Here is a 22,776-nt window from a genome sequence, read left to right on the forward strand (position 1 = left end):
ATGGGTCAGAATCCATAATGTTCCATTGTTTGCATATTTCACATTTTTGTGTATCTGCTTATCTGCTGGTGGCCACTGGGCTTGTTGTCATATTTTGGTGACTGCATAATGCTGCCATGGCAGAGAGGCAGAAATATCTCTTTAAGACTTTATTTTTAATCCTTCTGAGTATATACTCAGACATGGAATTGCTGGATCGTGTGGTAATTCTGTTTAATTTTTTGAGGAGCACTGTTGTGTTAATTTTTTAAAGGGTTACAAAAGACTGATATGTGACTTCTTAAGTTCCTGTGTTAAATTTTAAAAAACCATAATAAAGTTCAACATCATTAATTTCGTCAAATCTGAAGTAATTCACTGAGGAGGCTACAGGTTTGACTTTTCTTTCTCATTTACCCACAACTTTGAGACATTTTCTAAGCTTCCTTCTTCTCTTTAGGGAGCCAGTTAAATTGGGGTCTATTACTACATTCCCATAGAGTCTACATTAGCAGATATACAGTGTTCTAATTTAAAATAAATGACAGAAGAAAGCACTGCTAGACTTACTCCTCAAAGATTCCAAGCAGTTGATTTTTGTGTTGCTCTCTGTCCCCACAGCACTAAGACTGCATGCACTAATGGCCTTTCATTTTCCTGGTCATTCACTCACTCAACAAAAGTTAGGCTCTTTGCCATCTGTGTAGGCACCATTAATCAGCATTCATTGTCTTATTCTGTAGGGACCTACGTCTAAGCATTATTGCTCTAAACCACACGTTGTGTATGCAAATGGCCCAGAAATTGGACTGTGATGAAGATGGGTCTACCAGCTGGGGAGGCCATGGAGACTTAGAGAGGCTGTGTCTCACTGAAGAGGCAGCCTACTCTGTCGGATGGCAGGCCCAGTTTTCCAGATCTTTCTAACTTCCAGGAATGGCAGGAAATCAAGACGTTAAATGTGGATTCTCTCAGTTGTAAAATGCTAACACTTATCAGAAAAAAATATGAGAACACATTGTATAGGCAAATAAATGTGTTTTACGAATAAAAACACATTTGCAGGTCAAATGCAGCTCATGGGTCACTAACTTCAACCTATCCTCCACCTGAAACTCATTCCTGGATCACAAAGGCCATTTGCAAGGAATATCTTGTTTTCCCAGGGTGTCTCTCAAGAGGGGATGAGTGAACCAAGAAAGACATTAGAGCTGGATTTCCATGAAGCTGATGCAACTTTACTTCTCAGCCCTGTATCTGCCTGGCCTTCTTCTCTGGGGCTAATATTTAGTATTTTCCAAAGTAAAAAATTTCAGCCACAGTGAACTAGGACTGCTGTCTCTTTCCATTCTGACTTCTCCTCTGTCACATTTCCCCTTGTCTCAGGTGGCACTGAACCAACCAAGGATATTCTTGGGAAACTACAAAGGGGAAGTGAATTGAAGATACATTAAGTTTCAGTTGAGAGGGATGATTTTGTGTGGTTTGGACAAGTAATGCCCGTGGGCTACAGCGACTTCCCCAGTCTGACCGTTGACTGGTATAGGGTGAGAAGTGTGCACGACCAACTTATTGGACCTGCCCCTGGGCCCAAGCCCTAGATTCCACACCATATCTGGGATCCTGCAATTTCCTGTCAACACCTGGGGACTCCTTAGGCCTCTCCTCTGAATTTATCTTCTTATGGATTAAAAACCACTGCTGGGTGTGCTCCCTCGGGGCCCAAGAAGGGCTATGGGGTGGCTGTTTCCAGGGAGCGTGGCTGGAATGTTAGCTGTGTATGTGTGAGGCCCTGACAGGTGTTGGATGGAGCCTAGGATGAGTAAGAAAAGGGAGCGGCCAGCCTTCAATGGGAATTCTAAATCCAAACCTAGTCTTCCCAGTCTCTTTTAAGGCATGTTTTTCAGAGAAGGAGAATAAAACATAGCTCTTCAATAGTTTATTAGTGTGATTTCTAATATTTAATTTATAAAATCTTTAAATCTTTAGACCTCCATTTGTACCAAGGACCCACACAGTATTGGGATTGTATCTGGACCATAGTAACTTTGGCTTGTTTGGGCCACTCCTGCTGTGTAACTATTGCTCTAAAACTTAGTGGCATGAAACAACCATCTCATTATGCTCATGGATTCTGAGGGGCAGAAATTCAGATAGGACACAGCTTGTCTCCGCTCCAAAATGCCTGCAGCCTCCGCTGAGAAGACCCCATGGTAGAGGTGACTCTGCAGTGGGGGCAGGAATCGTGTCAGGGGCTTGGTGCTGGCTGTCGGCGGGATCTCAGCTGTGCCGTGCACCGCGGCGGCACCTAATGTGACTTGGGCTTCCTGAAAGGATGTCAGCCACAGGGGAATTGAACTTCTTACAGGTTGGATCTGGGCTCAGAAGGCAAGAACCCCTGAGAATCCCTAAGTAGAGCAGTAGTATTCTGTTGGTTACAACCAAGCCACAAGCCTACCCAGATCCAAGGGGGCTGGACCTAAGCAAGGAGATGTGGACTCCATCTCTCAGGGGGAGGATCGTTAAAGAATCTGGGGGCTATATTTTAAAACTACCACTCAGCAGGCTCCTTGCTCAGCAAAGAGCCTACTTCTCCCTCTGCCTGCAGCTTCCTCTGTTTGTGCTCTCTCTCCTTCTCTCTCTGACAAATAAGTAAATAAAATCTTTAAAAAAATTAAACTACCCCCCAGGTTAAAATATTGTTAACCATCCTGACTTCCAAGAATATACCTAATGGCAATTCAAAGAACATTCCAAAAAAACTTGACATCTCTTTTGAAATTTTAGCTCATACATAAAAGAAACATAATACAGTTTTCCTCATATCTGACAGAAATCCTAAAAATTTATGTATCAGTGATGGTTAAGAATTTTTAAAGCAAAAAAGATATTTTTCTAAAGTATCAATAACAAAAAGATACTTTTGATAAACCTTGTTATAGGAAAGACTGAATTATATCTTTCTATTCTATCAAAAATATCGTAAAATCGTTACCATATGAAGTGACAAGAATGTGCTGCCCCCAAAAGTGTGGGTGTTTTTACAGACCGTTGGATCATCATATGTGCATTTTTAAGAATATTCAGAATGAAAAATGGTAATTAAATCCCAAAGAAGGAAAGACCAGCACAAGCAAGTGTAGTTTAGAAACACTTCATGGGAGGATGAAGGAAAGATGGGATTTCAACAGAGAGAAGAAAAATGGAAGCTGAGGGCAGAGCTGAGTAACTGGTCAACCCGTAGTGTCAGTTATACATGACATCACTTCTGATTGTCTCAGTCTCCATTCTGATTGGTCGGTGCCTTCCATAGCAGTTGGTAAAGGTTTCCCACACCATCCCTGTCAGTTAGACGGGGCAATATTAACAAAGACACAGAGAAGGAATAATCTTGGCCTGTTGATCAAACGGTAAGGAAATTAGACTGGCTTGAGTCCAGCTGGGACCGTTATGGGGAGGACAGCTGTTTAATTATGGTAAAACAAATTGTGAAGAATATTGAATATTAAGCAAAGGAATTTGTACATAATCCTGCAACCGGTGGGGGGTAATGAATCATTTTGTGAAGTAACGACAAAATGGAGGTGTTTATTGTATTTTAGGAAGATTACAGCAGTAGTCGAATGAGGGCAAACCTAGAGAAATCTTTTCAGGAGGTGGGTGTAATAATCCAGACACGAACTTACCAGATGTTAACTAGTAATTTCGGCTAATTTGTATATCACTTTTTAAACTCAGGTTCTTTAACACAACTTTAACTCAAGTTTCTTAGTAGCTTATAATGGATTGAAGACCTCTACTTAAAATATCCTACTTAAATTCTCTGGTCCCATCTCCGTCCAGCCCCTGCAGCAGTGGGTAGTTCTACCCAACCAGCTCTATGGTAGAGCACCCATAGACAGCCTCTTCTCCTTTCCCATCCCTGGCTTGTCTGATGCAGAGGCTAGCTGGGCTGTCCAACCCACTGGGCACCCACTTATGTACAACTAAGAAATGCAGGGTTATTAACATCCTGTGCAGCAGCCCTTGGCCACTGGCGATATGTGCTATAGGGTAAATGCTTTCTCTTTTCTCCCCATCCCACAGTGACACATTTTCATGGAGCTTCCCAAAGTCCCTGTGGGCTCAAATTGTTGCTATAGAGATGGCTGCCTGGATTGTACTGGCTTTCCTCTTCACCCTCCCACCTCAGCCTGACAGTCCCCCTGCTCCTGGTGACCACATCCCCAGATAAACAACCCATGCACAAACTTTTGTATCATGCTCATCTTTGGGGAAACCTAGGCTAAACTAGAACAGGATCTTCATGTCCAGTCCTTTGAAACCCCCAAGATGGACCCTCACATAATGTTCTGCTCCCATTAGGAACATCAATATAGCCAAGAGCGAATATCTCCTTTTGACCTTTTAATTTTAAAAAAAAAATGAGGTTGTAGAGCTGAGGCAGTCCTGTATTGTAGCAGCGTGTTTTAGGCATGTGGGGAGATAGTTTAGAATCCTGGGAAGAGCAGAGAATTTCAAGTCATGAGATCTAGATTTGAGCTTTGCTACCTACAAAGTGAGTGAGAGGGCAAATTATAGAACTCTAGTCTTCCATATCTCCATCTATAAAGTGGGGAAGTTAGTAACTACCTACCTTCATAGGGTAACTACAAATTTGTTTTGAGATTTGGAAAAGAAACTCCCTCACCCCTCTGAGAGGATTATCAAAGAAACAATTTCTCTTTATCCCGAATATGAATGAGACAGCACGTAACGCCTAGAAATCACTAGACATCATCTCCTGGCCCTAAAGATTGGTCAGCCTACAGATAAAGTGGAAAGGAACCATGGTGAGATTAGTGAACTTCTGAACCAAGCCACATCCATAGCCCACATGACCTCTGGTCATTTCAGATAAGTGAGTCAGTAAATGTGTCATTTAAGCCAGTTTTAGTCAGACTTTCTCTTACTTGGAATAGAAGAATTTCCAACTGATAAAATATGTAAGTAAGCTTTGTAACTTGAGATCACTATAAAAACATTAGTTTTTACTATTTTTATTCCTACTAGTTAACAAGAATACCCATAGTCCATTGAGCAAGTTGAGAAAAATTCCTAAGTTTTCATTTCAATTTAGTACCAACTTTTGGAAAAAAATTTTTTAAGTCACTGCCTTATGATATGTAGATTACCTGTATTAGACAGATTATTAGCTATATTATTTGTATATGTAGAAAGAAACAAATGTAAATAAAACCTATTAAACTGACTGAATGTTAAAATATATACTAAACTTATAAGTCATAAAAGAAATGACTGTTCAGATATGGCTACATAAAAATAATACAAAACTGCTGTAATTTGGAAAAATTACTGTAAATAAAGTTAAAACACAAAGACAAACTGGGGATAGTGTTTGAAGCTTATATGGTAGATAAGCTTATAAAGAGTTCTTATAAATCAATAATAGGAAACCTCCTCAATAAAAAAATAGGTAAAAGATTTCATGATGAAATCTGAGAACTATAAGAAAATATGCTGAACTTAAGATTAAGGAACATCAAGGGCTATCATTAAAAGAGATAACTAATATTTGTAATAACTAGCACATACACTAACATGCAATAACTATCACCAGACACTATAAGAATTCTCTCACAGAGATATAGGTATAAGAATTATTATTACAGCATTCAAATAAATGAAAACAACTTAAATGTCAAGTAGTAGAAAGCTGGTAAAATAAGTTATATATTCCTATACTTAAAATACATTGGTGCCATTAAAAAGGATCCAATAAGGGAGTGCCTGAGTGGCTCAGTCAGTTAAGCATCTGACTCTTGGTTTTGGCTCAGGTCAGAACTTCAGAAACCTGGGATGGAACCCTGTGTTGGGCCCTGCACTCAGTGGGGAGTCTGCTAGAGGATTTCGCTCCCTCTGTCCCTCCCCACTTTCTAAATAAAGGAATAAGTCTTCAAAAAAGATGGTTAAGATTGTAAGTTGTTTTTTTTTTTTAAAAGGAACCAGTAGGCCCTTAAATGTTAACATGGAAAGAAGTATGATATATAGTTTGAGTTTACCAAAGGAGGTATAGAATGACCCCATTATATTAAAATATATATTTATGTATACACTTACAGTCTAAAAATAAATGCCAGCTATTAATACTAGTTAGCTCTCAAGTGTAGGGTTACAATGAGATCATTTTATGTAAAGTTTTACAAAATGTATATAATATAAAAATATTTGTTTATAAAACAAATAATTCAATGAGCACCAATCAGAAAGAAATCAGGGGTTTTTCGCAACAGGTTTGCTGCCAGAACACAGGTGTCGTGAAAGCCACCACTCAACCTAAACCAGAATGGGGAAGGAACATTAACATTAGCATATTAACATTGTTGTCATCAGACATATAGATTCGGGCAAGTCTACCACTCCTGATCATCTGATCTACAAATATGGTGGGATGGACAAAAGAACTATCGAAAAATTCGAGAAGGAGGCTGCTGAGATGGGAAAAGGCTCCTTCAAGTATGCCTGGGTCTTGGATAAACTTAAAGCTGAATGTGAATGTGGTATCACCATTGATATCTCCCTGTGGAAATTCGAGACCAGCAAGTATTACGTGACCATCATTGATGCTCCAGGAAACAGAGATTTTATCAAAAACACGATGACAGGCACATCCCAGGCTGACTGTGCTGTCCTGATTGTTGCTGCTGGTGTTGGTGAATTTGAAGCCGGTATCTCCAAGAACGGGCAGACCCGTGAGCATGCCCTTCTGGCTTACACACTGGGTGTAAAACCACGAATTGTTGGTGTTAACAAAATGGATTCCACTGAGCCACCCTACAGCCAGAAGAGATATGAGGAAATCGTTAAGGAAGGCAGCACCTACATTAAGAAAATTGGCTACAACCCCAACACAGTAGCATTTGTGCCAATTTCTGGTTGGAATGGTGACAACATGCTGGAGCCAAGTGCTAACATGCCTTGGTTCAAGGGATGGAAAGTCACCTGTAAAGATGGTAATGCCAGTGGAACCACACTGCTTGAAACTCTGGATTGCATTCACCAACTCGTCCAACTGACAAGCCCTTGTGTCTGCCTCTCCAGGACGTCTACAAAATTGGTGATATTGGTACTGTCCCTATTGTCCGAGTGGAGACTGGTGTTCTTAAGCCTGGCATGGTGGTCACCTTTGCTCCAGTCAATGTTACAACCGAAGTCAAGTCTGTTGAAATGCACCATGAAGCTTTGAGTGAGGCTCTTCCTGGGGACAATGTGGGCTTCAATGTCAAGAACGTATCTGTCAAAGATGTTTGTCGTGGCAATGTGGCTGGTGACAGCAAAAGTGACCCACCCATGGAAGCAGCTGGCTTCACAGCTCAGGTGATTATCCTGAACCATCCAGGCCAAATTAGTGCTGGATATGCACCTGTGCTGGATTGTCACACAGCTCACACTGCTTGCAAGTTTGCTGAGCTGAAGGAGAAGATAGATCGTCGTTCTGGGAAAAAGCTGGAAGATGGTCCCAAGTGCTTGAAATCTGGTGACGCTGCCATTGTTGATATGGTTCCTGGCAAGCCTATGTATGTTGAGAGCTTCTCTGACTCTCCTCCTCTGGGCCGTTTTGATGTTCGTGACTTGAGACAGACGGTTGCTGTGGGTGTCATCAAAGGAGTGGACAAGAAGGCAGCTGGGGCTGGCAAGGTCACCAAGTCTGCCCAGAAAGCTCAGAAGGCTAAATGAATATTATCCCCAATACCTGCCACCCCAGTCTTAATCAGTGGTGGAAGAACAGTCTCAGAACTGTTTGTGTCAATTGGCCATTTAAGTTTAATAGTAAAAGTCTGGTTAATGATAACAATGCATCGTAAAACCTTCAGAAGGAAAGGAGAATATTTTGTGGACCATTTGGTTTTTTTTTGTGTGTGTGTGGCAGTTTTAAGTTATTAGTTTTTAAAATCAGTACTTTTTAATGGAAACAACTTGACCAAAAATCTGTCACAGAATTTTGAGACCCATGAGAAAAAGAGAAAAGAAAAGAAAAGAAATCAGAGTTGGGTAATATGTGGCCTCCTTGATGGTTGAATGCATTCCTCTTGTCCTTAGCTCCAAATGTGATGTAGCAGCTGGCAGATGATAGTAACTATCATGTGTAGAAAGAAGGGAAGGCAAGAGGAGGGGTGACATTAAGATCTACACTCCATTGTCCCAAAGTAGTGCACACAGTGAGGGTGGAGGATTAGAGAGAGCATAGGGAAGCGTTTCCCAAGGGAAGGAGGAGAGAAGTAAACAGAACTTCCCCAACCAGGAACCCAGGAATGGAAAAATTTCACAGCCAGCTCCAGGTGAAGGAAAAGATTTCGTTTCTCATGTTCACTCACCCAAACTCCTACCTATGGTGTTTAGAATTGGCTCCTTGAAAAGTGTGCGAAGTAATCATTTGCCAGATTCTGGCTATGAAGGCCAGGGGCTGCCCCAGCTCCTCTGCCACCAAACCAGGAATTTCTTGTGCCTGACCTCATCCCTTCCTGGTCCTTTGGAGTTGCCTTTGGACTAATCTGATAACAGGTCAGCACTGTTATGAAAAGCCAAAGCCTGATACAATCCTATGAGCTAAGGCTCTTGGCAGAGTTGACTTCTCCCTGCTCCCACCCTCAGAAGCTGGAGTTTGGAGTTCTAGATGAAAAGAACAAGGAGGCATTACACAAACAAACTTCAGGCTCCCTTAATCTAAGCCTTAGCATCAACTTTGATGAATTATGAGAAAGTTCTTTGGTTGAATCCTAGGCCATACAACTCAAAAGGATCAGACAATTTCAACTTGTAAATTTTCAGATGAGAAAACTAAAGCTTAGATAAGTTATCTGAATTCCCCCCGAGGCCATGACCAATTTTAGAGATGACATGAGAATCCAGTACTCCTTAAGTAGCATAATCTCCCTGCTGCCATGCCACATCTTTGACTGCCACACTTCCAGTGGCAGGGTTTCAGAGTTTCAGGGGTTTGTAAATATTTGGGTAAATATAATCAACTGACTGATTTTCTTGGGTTCTTTAAACTGTGGGTGATAGTTGAAAGCAGCAACTGTAACATTATCTAATGGGATTTTCAATGCATGAAATAAAAATGTATTTCCTTGAATATATCAATGAAATTCAATAATCTTCTAGACAGACATAAAGAAAAAACAGAAAGGACACAATATAAAGAATAAAGGAGGAAATCACTACAGGCTGTAAAAGGATAATGAATAAGACAAAAACTATATACATAAGTTTGACTGCTTAGATGAAATGAGCCAAGGCCTCAAAGGCCACATACTATCAAGACTCACCCAAGAAAAAATAAGCACACTTGAATAGTTCTATCTATACCTGTTAAATAAATTGTAGTATAAAATCTGGCAAAAAAGAAAACTCTAGGCCCAGACAGTTGTACTGAAAAATTCTACCCAATGTTTAACGAAAAACACCCAATTCTACACAATCAACATCATACAGGAGGTTCTAGTTAATGCAACAAGGAAAGAAAAAGAAATAAGTGACATATATATTGAAAAGAAATAAATTGTCCCTGTTCTGAGATAATAGCTGTTGTCTCAGGAAACACGATGTCTATACAGAAATCCCAAGGAATCTATCAAAAAGTTTGTAGAATTAATACTAATGGATTTAGCAAGACAAAAATGCAAGGTCAACAGAAAAAAAAATTTATTTTTATATATTGGCAATGAATAAATAAATTACAATTAAATTTAAAATAGTTCTAAAAAAAGATAAGTACTTGGGTATAAAGCTAACATGCGGAATCTGTATACTAAAAATTAAAAAGTGCCAATGAGAAAAATCAAAGGAGACCTAAGTAAATGTAGAGCCATACAATGATCTTAGATTGGAAGGCTCAGTATAGTTAAGCTGGCAAATCTCCCTAAATTAATCTATAAATCTAATGCAATTCTAATCAAAATCCAAACATTGTTTATATAGAGTAGGTGATTTTCCAATTTATATGGGAAAGCAAAAGGACTAGAATACCAGGAAGTTTTTTTTTTTTTTATAATAAAAAATCTTATTTATTTATTTTGGAGAGAGAGCACGTGTATGGGCCTGAGCAGAGGGTTGGGAGGAGGGAGAGGGAGAGAGAATCTCAAGCACACTCTGTGCTGAGCAGGGAGCCCAACACAGGGCTTGAGCTCATGACCCTACCAGGAGGTTCTTGAAAAACAAATAACATTGGAGGATACATATTAACCAATTTTAAGACTTACTATAAAGCTCTGTAGTGTAGTATTAGCAAAGGAATAGATGCATAGTTCAACAGAACACAACAGAGTCATGAAATAGACTCATAAAATATAGTCAATTGATTTTTGACAAAGCTACAAAAAATATTCAGTGAAATAAGACTAGTCTTAACAAACAGTGTTGGAACAATTAGATACCAATATGCATACAAATTAACTTTGACCTAACCCTCATATCTCAAACAAAAAAATTAACTAAAAAATAGACCATATGGGCTCTTTCCATAATTTGGCTATTGTTGATAATGCTGCTATGAAACCAAGAAACAGACTCTTAACTAAAGAGAACAAACTGATGGTCACCAGAAGTGAGGTGGGCGGGTGATGGGTGAAACAGGTGATGGGGATTAAGGAGCACACTTGCTGTGATGAGCACCAGGTGTTGTATGGAAGTGTTGAATCACTAATTCCATACCTGAAACTGGTATTACACTGTATGTTAACTAACTGGAATTTAAAGAAAAATTTGGAAGAAAAAAATATAAAGTGGCTCTTCACAAGTAGGTAAAGAAATAAAGTGGGTTTCCTGTAAAAAATAAAATAAAATAATAGAAATAATAATAATAAATTTAAAATAGACTATAAATCTAAATGGAAAATGTAAAACTATGAAATTCGGAGAAGAAGGCTTAGGAGAAAATCTTTGTGACTTTAGATTAGGCAAAAAATTCCAAATAAGACATTAAAAGCGTGAGATGTCTGGGTGGCTCAGTGGGTTAAGCCTCTATCTTCAGCTCAGGTCATGATCTCAGGGTCCTGGGATCGAGCCCCACATCAGGCTCTCTGCTCAGCAGGGAGCCTCCTTCTCCCTTTCTCTCTACCTGCCTCTCTGCCTACTTGTGATCTCTGTCTGTCAAATAAATAAAACCTTACAAAAATAAAGACATCAAAACCATGATTCATAAGTGAACAATTGACAAATTGGACTTCATCAAAACTAAAAAATTTGCTGGGTGAAAGCCCCTTAAAGAAATGAAAAAAAAATCTATGCAGCTAGAAGTTATTGCAAATCATATATGTAATAAAAGGCTTGTATTCAGAACCTCCAAAGTACCTCTCAAACTCAATAGTAAGAAAACAACTCAATTAAAAAATGCTCAGAGCATACACATGGCCAACGAACACATAAGAAATGCTCAACATCACTCAGCACAATGAGATACCACCTCACCTCACTGTTCAGAATGGCAACAAGAGACAGCGAGGAGGCAGAGAAAGGGGAACCCTCTTACACTGTGGGTGGGAATGCAAGCTGGTGCAGCCACTAGAGAAAGCATTTTGTAATGTGTATAATTGTTGAAACAGTATGTTATACACCTGAAGCTTATATAATGTTATATGTCAACGTATATGTAAAAAACTTCAATGAAAAATTTAAAAATAAATAAAACAACTCAGACACCTGTATAAGCAAAACAAAGGAGTCAAGTTTACAGTTTTTAGATTTTAAAAAATTGTAAAAAGACTTTGTGAAGAGTATTTTATAGCAGGGCTTCAGTGTCTCACGTGTTTTCCCATGTGAGCACAATGGTCCTTAATAAAGCCTCCTTCTTCTCTCCTTTCCCCCAGAAGCTTCAGCAATCAACCAAGACACTGGGACAGTGTTTGGGCCAAGAGTTTCTTCTAAGTAAGTGGCAACTCAGTAAAAAAATGTAGCATCATGGCCCCGGCTATGGGGGTCAGCACATAAAGGCCAAAAGAGTCCAGGAACTAACCAGTTCCTGAGAGCGCCTACCTCAGTCCCAAGGAACAGAGTCAAGAACCACCAAAAAGCTGAACCCTGTTCTGTGGACCTTAGCAGGCTGTGTTTCTCACATTTCATTATCAGGAAATCAGTCCAGTGGGGGCTTCTGAAGTTGATGTCCACTGGAATTAATAGCAGAGATTTTTTTTTTTTAAGATTTATTTATTTATTTTAGAGAGAGATAGTGTGCAGGGGTGGGGGCTGTGGAGACAGGGCAGAGGGAGAGGGAGAGAGCGAATCTCAAGCACACTCCCTGCTAAGCACAGAGCCTGATGTGGAGCTCGATCTTAGGACCCCACGATCATAACCAGAGCCTAAATCAAAGGTCAAACACATAACTGACTGAACCACCAAGGCGCCCCAATAACAGATTTTTTCTTACCACATGTGCCTTGACCAGTGCCTCTGGAAGAAAAGAATGCTATTTAGAATCTGTCAAAATTTGTAGCCATTAGCTATTTGTCAAAACTGTTTGTCATAACTGCACACCAAAAAGAATAAATTGTATTTTGAGTAAGCAAAATAAATAAATAAATAAACTCTGGGAAAAGTTGGTCTTCAAATTATCCTCCAACTGTAACTAAAGACAAATTTTAAGCAAGTAGCTCATGTCTTTTTATTATTGGGGCTCAATTCAAAGCAATGGATGGCAAAAATGTGTACCATTAGGTTGTTTCTACTTTTGTGCTTTAGTTTATTACCGAAACAAAATATACAAGGTAGCAGAGGGATCAAAAATAGAGGACAGGGAGAGTCTGATCTGTTAGGAGCCTGCGCACCAAACACTCTGTTCATATATTCCATAGCCACCCCATTGACTGCGTAGGATCCTCCACATTTACGAGCTGTTTAAGGACTAAATCCTAATAGTGATGTACCAAGTAAAATATGTAATGGTGACCACAGGTAGTACCAGAACTCCTCTGCAGCTGCTGGAACCCTGGGGGATGAGAATGGTTTTAGGAAAATTATTAACCAGCTCGGCTTCCCATGAGATATGAGCCCAACAAGTGGTCCGCCAGGCTTGGAGTGTGAGTGCATTTTGCAGAAAGCTCCAGAATGCTCCAGGGCAGCGGTTCCCTGGGCAAGCAGAGAGGACACCCAGGAACTCTGGCTGGTGTGAAGGAGTTCTCTAGAAAGTGGCTGATGAAGTAAACAAGTTCACGAGGAGTTAAATAGTACATTCTGACTGCTGTTTGTGATGATGATGTCAGGGACACTACAAACGTTCTGATGAGTGTATGAACACCATAAAAGAGACTTCTTAGTTTCTGGTTTGCTTTTCCTTCAGGGTTCCTCAAGAGAGCGTGGTCCTTCCCTATTCACCCAAAGTCAATGCTAGGTTCAGATAATTTCTTATCTCAGAATTTAATTTCTGAATTTACTGGGCAATCATTCCCTGCCTACCTCTAGTGCCAAGAAGTTGGGATCTCAGAACAATTTCTCCTCAATTGACCTCATTATCCATGAATCCTCTAGGGACCGTCTTAGAAGCCACCCCAGGGACAGATTTTCCTGCCATAAACTTAGTGTCTCCCAGGATGCTGGGCCCCACAGCACAACCAGGTCTGTGTTGGCTGTGACCAGTGTCCATTATGGCTGTCCCTGGGCTCCTGCCAAAGGTTCTGCCAAGTAGCAGGTGCTGCTCTGACTGATGAATTCTTCAATCCACGATCACTCCTAGTTGGCAGAAAATATAGGTTTTGAGATCATCGATCCCACTAACCATCTCTTTGCTATGATTTGAATAATCCACTTTTTGTTTTTGTTTTCATTTTTTTGGTGTGTGTGTGGGTAGCAAAGCAAGGTTTATTGAGTGAGAGCAAAGCTCCCAAAGAGGGAGGGGACCGGAGAGGATTGCCCCCGAACCCACCACTTCCAACAAAGCAAGAAGAACGGGGTGGTGTTTAGTTATCAATAATCTTCATTGACAGCAGGATGAAAAACAAGAGGAGACACGGACCAAGGGCCAGAGTTGGCTTTGGCACCTACCAGGCTGGTGACTGAACTAGGCCTCCCTCTGACTTGGAGATCTTCTGAGATCAATGTAAAATGCCACAGTCACTGTGCTTTCCAAAAAGAAAAAAGAAAAAAAAAAAAAAAAACCATCCCCAGAAAACCAATGACTGTGTGGTATTGTAATGCTTTCCATACGTTTCTGCATAAAATAACACTTCTCTTTACTACTTTTCATGTTCCGTGGGAGGAGAGACAATCTTGATTTGTTTAGAATATGTTCCCTTCTGCGCAGACATCTGATTTTTTATTTCTCACTGACTTTTCTGTATAGGTGCGAGCCCCTTACTGCCTCTCCCTCAACCCTGCTTTCCATCAGCCCCTTCACTTCCCTGACAATTCTTCTAAATGTTGTGTTTGAAGAGACACTGCAATCTAAAACAATGTGTACCTTTTTATTCTTTTTTTTTTTTTTAAAAATATTTTAATTATTTATTTGAGAGAGAAAGATCACAATTGGGCAGAGAGGCAGGCAGAGAGAGAAAGGGAAGCAGGATCCCCACTGAACAAAAGGGCCCTATGTGGGGCCCAATCCTAGGACCCTGAGATCATGACCTGAGCTGAAGGCAGAGATTCAACCCACTGAGCCACCCAGGTGCCCTACATTTTTGTTCTTAAAAAGATCTATTTCTTTGAGGGAGAGTGTGAGCGAGCAGGGATGGGGGGAGTGGAGGGAGAGGGAGAGAATCTCAAGCAGGCTCCATGCTGAATGCAGAGTCGAACGTGGGGCTTGATCCCATGACCATGAGATCATGATCTGAGCCCAAAGCCAGGTGTTCAACCAACTGAGCCACCCAGGCATCCCCATGATATGCACCTTTTGAAAGATCAAAGATAATTGGAGCTTCCTCTCCTCTTTGCCTTCACTTCCCAAGTGCCCATGTAACCCTGTTTGCTCCCACCTAGCACACAGTCACGTAGATACAGGCCAAAACTCACCTCAATTCTATTTCTGATTAAGCTGCAAAGAACATAAAAGTATATTATTACATGTGACATTTGCCGTAGGTTTCTCGAAAACAGTTTTTATCAAGTTAAAGAAATTTCTTTCTAGGTCTAGTTCACTAATTTCTTTTTTAGTGTTATTTGCAGGTATCTGAGATATTATTAATGTGGTGAATTACACATGTAGATATTTTAGTATTGAACTATATGAATAAATCCTACTTTCTAATGTATATGTTCATAAACTGCTGAATTCAGTTAATATTTTGTTTGAGGTTTTAGCCACTACCTTTGTAATTCCTCACATTGTAAAAAATCCAGTTTAAAAAAAAATCTGGTTTAAATACTAAGAAGTTCTGTAATGCCTTTCTCCTCACGTGACTGGGCCAGATATTTTGATTTAGTCCAGGAAAAAATTAAATCTTCATCCACCGTAAGAAGAAATCAATAATAGATGAAGTAAAATTGGTTAGCCACAAAATATCAACGTAAGAGTTACTGAAGAATAAGAAAGTAAATATGAGAAGGAACTTCCCGCAGGATTAAAAGGAGGATTAAAAGGAGTTGCCTCTAGAGAAAAGAGTAACAAAACTGGGAGCTGCTTGGTCTGCTGCCATTTTATTTTGTTTTGTTTGTCAAAATAACCCTTTCACTATTACTTTTCTTTTTAAACCATGAATATGCATTACTTTGATAAAAACGAAGGAACACATTTAGGTCTCCCAAAACTCAGAGACATTTCTGGCGCAGAATCTATTTTGAAATCTGTGACATCTTCTTTCTTTTCTCTAGTGAACATATATTGCAGTCATGGCTTGTTTATCTAAGCTTTTTCCATCCCGTACATTTTGCTCTTCTCTGTCTCTGAACATGTGAAGCTTCTTCCTTCCACCTTTTAACATCCCCAAATACTGGACTTCTCCCAAGCAAATGTTAAAAGACATTTTTAACTACACACTGCACCCCCCCACACACATTAGAAAGCATCCAATAGAATAATCTTTATAATCATTTTAAAACATCCATGAAAGACTTCTGGTCGGGTGACAGAATTCTGCAGAGGTCATGCACTGGTTCATTGGGGGGGGGGGTGGCATCTGGTTGAGTGAGAGGCGCTGTGCTTTGCTTGGACAACGAATTCAGGATACATGATGGCGGCTGGATGGATCTGTGGGTGGTGATGTCAGGAGGCATATCCTAGACCCAGTGTGGGCTGATTAGGAAGGGTTGCCCTTTATAGACACAGGTTCCACCATCATCAGTTCAGGGCAAAGCTGACTCCAGAGAAGGGGTATGCTTGCCCCTTGTAAGATTATCAGTTTAAACCAGGAGGGAGACTGATAGAAGGTAAGCTGCAAACCAGCCATGACACAAAGTATTCTTTTTTGATTTGTTTCTTATTTGCAATGGAAACGAGAGTCTTTTTTTTTTTTTCCTGTTAAAATAGTTAAGGCAGTAGCTTTTGAGTTTTGTGGAATTTTTAAAAAATGCTACTGTTTGCTTGCATATTTGTTTTTACCTTGTGGCTAAGTTTTAAGGAAGTAACATTTTTGTGAAATTAAATTTGCATATTTAATCAGCATTTCAGATTCCTTGGAGCAGGCTGTTGCTCCCTTCCATATACTGTTGCTACTGTTATTGTTGATACAGTTTAAAAGAGTTGGAAAAGTAACTTGTAGCTTGGTGCAGTCCTTTTCATTGAGAATTGAGGCCATAAGCAGCTATCATCTTGGAGCCTGTGGGGGGGAATTCTTAAAACCAGGATTTTAGACTCTAAGGATAAATCTGCTTCCTTCTGTTATTTGTGTTTCTTGTCAAGCTTTTGGAAGAATTTCAGACTAACCTTTTTAATTCTGGAGGCTGGCTGGCTATGGTATTTGAAGCCTGTGATTGAGTTAAGAGGAGGGATGGTAGATAATAGGAATAGGAATGATGAGGTTTGGGGACTATATTGACATTTGGCTTCTGATTAAATTGGGAAAAGGGCAAGTACAGTTGATGTGGCCATATTCTATTTGATTGGATTAAAGTGTGCTGGTTGGATTATCTAATTGAAAAAAAAAAAAAAAAGGAGGTGGCCGAGCAATCTGATTTCTGTTATATCTAATAAAGGTCATCATATAGGGAGCCTGGAGAGAAGAAGGTATTGGTAACTTTGTGTATCTGTGGATGGTAGTGGCATTGGAAGTTGCTGGAGGTTTTCTGTAGGATGAACTTGAAGCTGATTTTGAAGCCTGGCACCAGGAGAGCAGGGTTCTAAGAAGAGTATGTCCAAAAGAAACAGTTTATGAAAAGGCATCGTGTAGTCAGGAGCACTGAACTATTCTGGGTGGCTACTGCCCGGTGTGGAGTATTGGGAAATGGGTGGATGGGTCTGGTGATTAGGACCTAGTAGGAAAAATTTAACATTCCAGTTTTATCTTAAAAGAGTTAGAGGAGATTTTGAAGAAAGGGAGTGACATTATCAGGTTTATTTTTATTTCTTATCAGGATCACTGGATAGTGTATAAAAGATAGACAAGAATGAGAATATACTGATAACGGGGCTTTACACTGACTTTATACTTCTACCAATGAGGAAATTTTAGGTGGGGGGTGGGGGTAAGCACAATTCCTGCATTAAGACCAGATGTAAGAAAGGAAAGAAAAGGAAAATACACAGAAGATTTTTTTTTTTTTAATTTTATGTGTGAAGCACAGTAGTCAAGGAAAACACCTCAATTTCTTTTTTAGCCAGTTTGGTGAGTGGCAACACCACAATATTTTCTTCTTGGCCTGTAGGTGCCAAATTTGATTATCAGAACATAAAAGGTTTCTTCTTGAGGTTGTGCTCACAAGCATCATTGCTTTTAGGAGGGGCTAGCTGAAAACTGGCATATAGTTCACAGCCTGTTTTTCTAAATGTGGTCCCATGAAGCACTGGTTTTGAGAAATGTCAACAGATATTTTGTAGGGGAAGAAATGTTGAATAATCCAAAACTTTTGGGAAACATGAAATGCTATACCCCTCTTGGAGGGTGTCAGTGGAAACATGTCAGACACTCACAGTAAAGAGTTTTTTCAACTTTCTTTAACTCAGAATTTCCATAGTTACTTGAGTTTAGAGAGAATTTTTTCAAGGAACACATATTTAGGGAGATCTAACTAGACTGCAGTTTTTATGCTATGAAATTTGGGAGGGGGCGGATACGATTATTCAAGAATCACTGTGTTTGAATCAGAAGAGAGAACTGTATCCAGTGGTGTGCTAATACATGTCTACCTACCAGCCTGGGGGATGTGGGGGAGGTAAGACAGACTAGAGGTGTTAGAAATACAGGAAGAAGCATGAAATAGTTATCTTGGGGAGCAAGACAGCAGACTCACCGTGGCAGCATGATAGAATTACCAGACAGTTTTGAGTACCCTTTGGAGGTTTGAGGTCATGAACCTAAAGTGAGACTAGCCAGCACAGCAGTGCTATTTTCTCCAGCTGCCAGGGTTTAGGAGTTGAGAAGATGGGGGCTAGGTTTAATCAGGATGAGAGCTTTTCCAGGCAAGAATAACATGAAGGAAAGGAGCATGAGAGATTGAGAATCTGGGACTCTCTGGTGGTTTATGAAGGAGTAAGCACAGGTGTGTGTGTGTGTGTGTGTGTGATGATAACGGAGAGGTTCTGGGTCTTTGGATTGGAGGTTTCAAGCCATCAGAGAACAGATGGAGTTGGGGTAGTGGAGTAAGTCATTTGAAAATAAAGAAGGTGATAGAATTCCCATTTGGGAGATGGGGCACTTGCTGGCAGTGATAAGAAAAGGTCTTCAGAAGTGAGGAGGTCTAGGTGTCAAGTATGTTCTGCTGATGACACCCAGGATTCAGATGGGCGGAGGATGGAGGGGAAGGCAGTTGAGCCAGGTGCTAGTCTGCAAGGGTTCAGAAGGACAGGGAATTCCAGAGATGACAGCAGCAGCTGGATAGTATCACTGGGTTGCATGAGCTTCAAGGGAAGAAAGAAATAGAAAGAAACGAGAGAAAGAAAGAAAGGAAGGAAGGGAAAGAAAAGAAATGTTTTCGAAAGAGCAAAGACACTCGTTGCACTTTTAGACTTTGAGATGATGTGGATGCCAGAAGAAAACAAACTGTACTTTAAGGAGCTTCAGGGAGAAATGGTCATCTCAGGGAACAACAGGCTTCTAGCGTGAGACAAAGAGGTAAAAGGGAAGGTTCCCAGAGGTGGCTGAGGATTTAGAAGAGTTTTCTGACGAGGTGCTGCCTTCTAGAGGACAGGGTGGAAGAGTTTACGAAGATGGGGATGGTTAGATGAGACCTTGTCTGGAGTTTATGGGCATGAGGGTCCAGCAGATAATGGAGCTGTGGTTTCCTAGACATCCTGTTTCCATGGAAAATGGGGTTGTACCTGCGCTGCTTCTGAATGTTTTCGCATGGGGCATAAGGCAGATTCAACAAATACCTCAAAAATTATTCTTAAGGGACAACAAGCAACTAATATGGTCCTGCCTTACTCCTAACATATTAATGGGAACTTAGCTAACATTACCAACCTCTAGAAGAGTACTAGGAGAGTACTTGCTCCCTTGCATCCTCAAGAAGAAATCTATATCTGACTGAGGGGGAAGGTGCCTACACCCCCTGGGCCAGCATAGATGTTAGGCTCCGTTATCAAAGGAAAGAGATTGAGACAAAGTGAAAGTTATTTAAAGCTTTATTTTATGCCAAGTATTAGAATTTAGACTGATTAGCCAGGGAAACGAGACTGAAAGTTAAAATTATGCAAAGCTTTATTCTATGCCAAGCATTAGAAGTCAGACTGACCAGCCAGGGCCGCCTCCAAAGAGAGCGACCCCTCTCAGCCTCACAGACTTTTTTTTTTTTAAGATTTTTATTTATTTATTTGATAGACAGAGAGAGATCACAAGTAGGCAGAGAGGCAGGCAGAGAGAGAGGGGGGAAGCAGGCTCCCTGCTGAGCAGAGAGCCCGATGCGGGGCTGGATCCCAGGACCCTGAGATCATGACCTGAGCTGAAGGCAGAGGCTTAAACCACTGATCCACCCAGGCGCCCCCTCACAAAAGCCTGGCCACACATAGGTGGCCAATGAGATTGTAACATTGCATATTCATGTTGGGTCACACGCAGGTGGCCAATTGAATTACAATTTACCCGATAGTAGCTGTTTGAATTAACCTATTACTCTGGTCAGAATTGGAGCTCAAGTTTGGTGCCCAAAAGACAGGGTTTACATTGTTTGGTGGTTAGGGAGACAGTATGTGTGCCTTTTACTGATAGGATGTCTCCACCTGGCCTGACTCGTCCTTGGGTTCTGGGCTCTGTTATTAGGAACTGGCCAACCATATTTTACTAGTTTTCCAGACTTGTTTCTTAAATAAGTTCCCAGGGGGCGGGGTGGCGAGGGCAGGGTCAGTTTAAGTTTTACTGCACAAACAACAAAATGGCTTTTTAACCAAGATGGAACCGCTCTGGCTAAATAGGCCCTGACAATAGACACTTTCCTTCCCAGCACTGCTCTCCACTGGTTGCCACACCAGAATCCAAGCCACTGCAGGCCAGCTTTCTTGGTGCCCAGACTCTTGCATTCCCATGTCTGATGGGGTTTCTGGACAAATGAAGAGACTGGAAGACTGGGAAGAGTTTGCTCTGTAAACCCACCTTCTCCAGGAGCAGCTCTCAAAGCCCAGGGTTACACTGTCCAGATAGGGCTACTGGGATTTAAACTAATTAAAATAAAATTAGAAGGCAGTGCCTCCATAGCACCAGCCCCATTTCAAGGGCTTGATAGCCTCATACGGATACACTCATCGGTCAGCACAGCTACAATAACATTTCCACCCTCTCCAGAAGTTCTATTAGAGTGCGCCCCCGTGAAGTATTCATTAAGCTGTTCTTTTGGTCCCTTTCTAACTCAGGTGTTTTTCCTTGGTGCAGCACCTGTGAGCTAGCCCCGAACCCCGCGGGCGTTGGGAAGGACCAGGAAGCCGGCGTGTCTGCGCCCGTGTCAAGCTGCGAGCATGGCTCAGTACAAGGGCACGATGCGCGAGGCCGGCCGGGCCATGCACCTGATCAAGAAGCGGGAAAAGCAGAAGGAGCAGATGGAGGTGCTGAAGCAGCGGATCGCCGAGGAGACCATCATCAAGTCGAAGGTGGACAAGAAATTCTCGGCTCATTACGACGCCGTGGAGGCCGAGCTCAAGTCGAGCACGGTGGGCCTGGTGACCCTGAACGACATGAAGGCCAAGCAGGCGGCCCTGCTGAAGGAGCGGGAGATGCAGCTGGCCAAGAGGGAGCAGCTGGAGGCGCGGCGGCTGCAGCTGGAGGCGCTGCGGGAGAAGGAGCGCAAGCAGGAGCAGAAGCGCAAGGTCTGCAGCCTGTCCTTCACGCCGGACGAGGGCGACGAGGGCGACGAGGACGCGACGGCTGGGGAGCAGCCCGGGTCCGCGGCGGGGAGCAAGCGGCGGAAGAACCTGGGGAAGAATCCCGACGTGGACACGAGCTTCCTGCCGGACCGCGACCGCGAGGAGGAGGAGAACCGGCTGCGCGAGCAGCTGCGGCAGGAGTGGGAGGCGCGGCGCGAGAAGGTGAAGCGCGAGGAGATGGAGGTCACGTTCAGCTACTGGGACGGCTCGGGGCACCGGCGCACGGTGCGGATCCACAAGGGCGGCACGGTGCAGCAGTTCCTGAAGAAGGCGCTGCAGGGGCTGCGCAAGGATTTCCGCGAGCTGCGCTCGGCCGGCGTGGAGCAGCTCATGTACATCAAGGAGGACCTGATCCTGCCCCACTACCACACCTTCTACGACTTCATCGTCACCAAGGCCCGGGGCAAGAGCGGGCCGCTCTTCAGCTTCGACGTGCACGACGACGTGCGGCTGCTGAGCGACGCCACCATGGAGAAGGACGAGTCGCACGCGGGCAAGGTGGTGCTGCGCAGCTGGTACGAGAAGAACAAGCACATCTTCCCTGCCAGCCGCTGGGAGCCCTACGACCCCGAGAAGAAGTGGGACAAGTACACAATCCGATGACCCCCTTTCCGCTCCCCGCTAGGCTCCCTGTCCTACCCCTCCCTGGTCCTGCAGAGCCCTGGCACGCGTGGCCTTCGCAGCCTCTGATGGCCTCCTGTCCACGCCCAGGCAGCAGCACCCAGCATAGGAAACAGATCTCTGTACCCTGTCACTTCCAACTTAATTTGGTGACCTTAATTTCTTGCCCCAATTTGAATAAAGAGCCGAGGGTTCTCACTTTATCCAAGTGTGGTCCTTCTATTGCTGATGTTTTTTTTTGGGGGGGGGGTGCTTGGTTATTTGAGGGAGTGGGTTGGTATTAATGTTGCTGTGTGGACCCACTATATGGCTCTGTTGAGCTTTATTGAAACCATCACTGGGCTCTGCGGGACAGAATGAGAGTATGGGGTGCATTTTTTACCTGAGTCAAAAAGGGTTAAAACAAATAGTCATGAGCATGGACTTTGGAGCCAAACTGCCTGAGTTTGATTCCCAAGTCAGCTTCTTCACTTGCTGTGTAATTTGGGACAGACTAACTGAACCTCTGTGCCTCAGTTTCCTCTCCTGTAAGTAGGGATAAGAATAGCACTTACCTCATAAGATCCATGTGGAGATAAAATGAGTTAATATTTGCAAAGCACTTAGAACTCAATAAACATCTGCTGTTACTCTTCTTATGGTCTTAATTTATTTAAAGAACTGCTGTGACCCATTTCAGAACGATGTGAGGGCAAAGGTTGACCTCCCCCATAACTTTTCCCAAGATCAGGGGAGTTGGGGGGGGT

General features: G+C 42.1%; 1 protein-coding gene and 1 pseudogene across 3 annotated transcripts; both read left to right on the forward strand.

Annotated features, from left to right (window-relative positions):
• Window positions 1-1,475: 1,475 nt before the first annotated feature.
• On the forward strand, window positions 1,476-8,014 carry LOC309864167 (elongation factor 1-alpha 1 pseudogene; annotated as a pseudogene). The gene is made up of 3 exons: window positions 1,476-1,526; window positions 3,582-3,635; window positions 6,350-8,014. The product of its transcript is annotated as an elongation factor 1-alpha 1 pseudogene (transcript).
• FAM50B (family with sequence similarity 50 member B) lies at window positions 3,291-22,233 on the forward strand. Of its 2 annotated transcripts, XM_082730989.1 has the most exons (3): window positions 3,297-3,389; window positions 11,847-11,904; window positions 20,922-22,233. In XM_082730989.1, the coding sequence occupies exon 3, from the start codon at window positions 21,005-21,007 to the stop codon at window positions 22,010-22,012; it is 1,008 nt and encodes a 335-aa protein (XP_082587115.1). In that variant the 5' UTR covers window positions 3,297-3,389; window positions 11,847-11,904; window positions 20,922-21,004; the 3' UTR covers window positions 22,013-22,233. The 2 variants fall into 2 exon arrangements, with proteins under 2 accessions (XP_082587114.1, XP_082587115.1); XM_082730988.1 differs by lacking the exon at window positions 11,847-11,904 and having other exon boundaries at window positions 3,291-3,389.
• The last annotated feature ends 543 nt before the right edge of the window (window positions 22,234-22,776 follow it).

This window comes from Mustela nivalis (assembly GCF_964662115.1).
Source record: "Mustela nivalis genome assembly, chromosome: 5".
Classification (NCBI taxonomy): Eukaryota; Metazoa; Chordata; class Mammalia; order Carnivora; family Mustelidae; genus Mustela; species Mustela nivalis.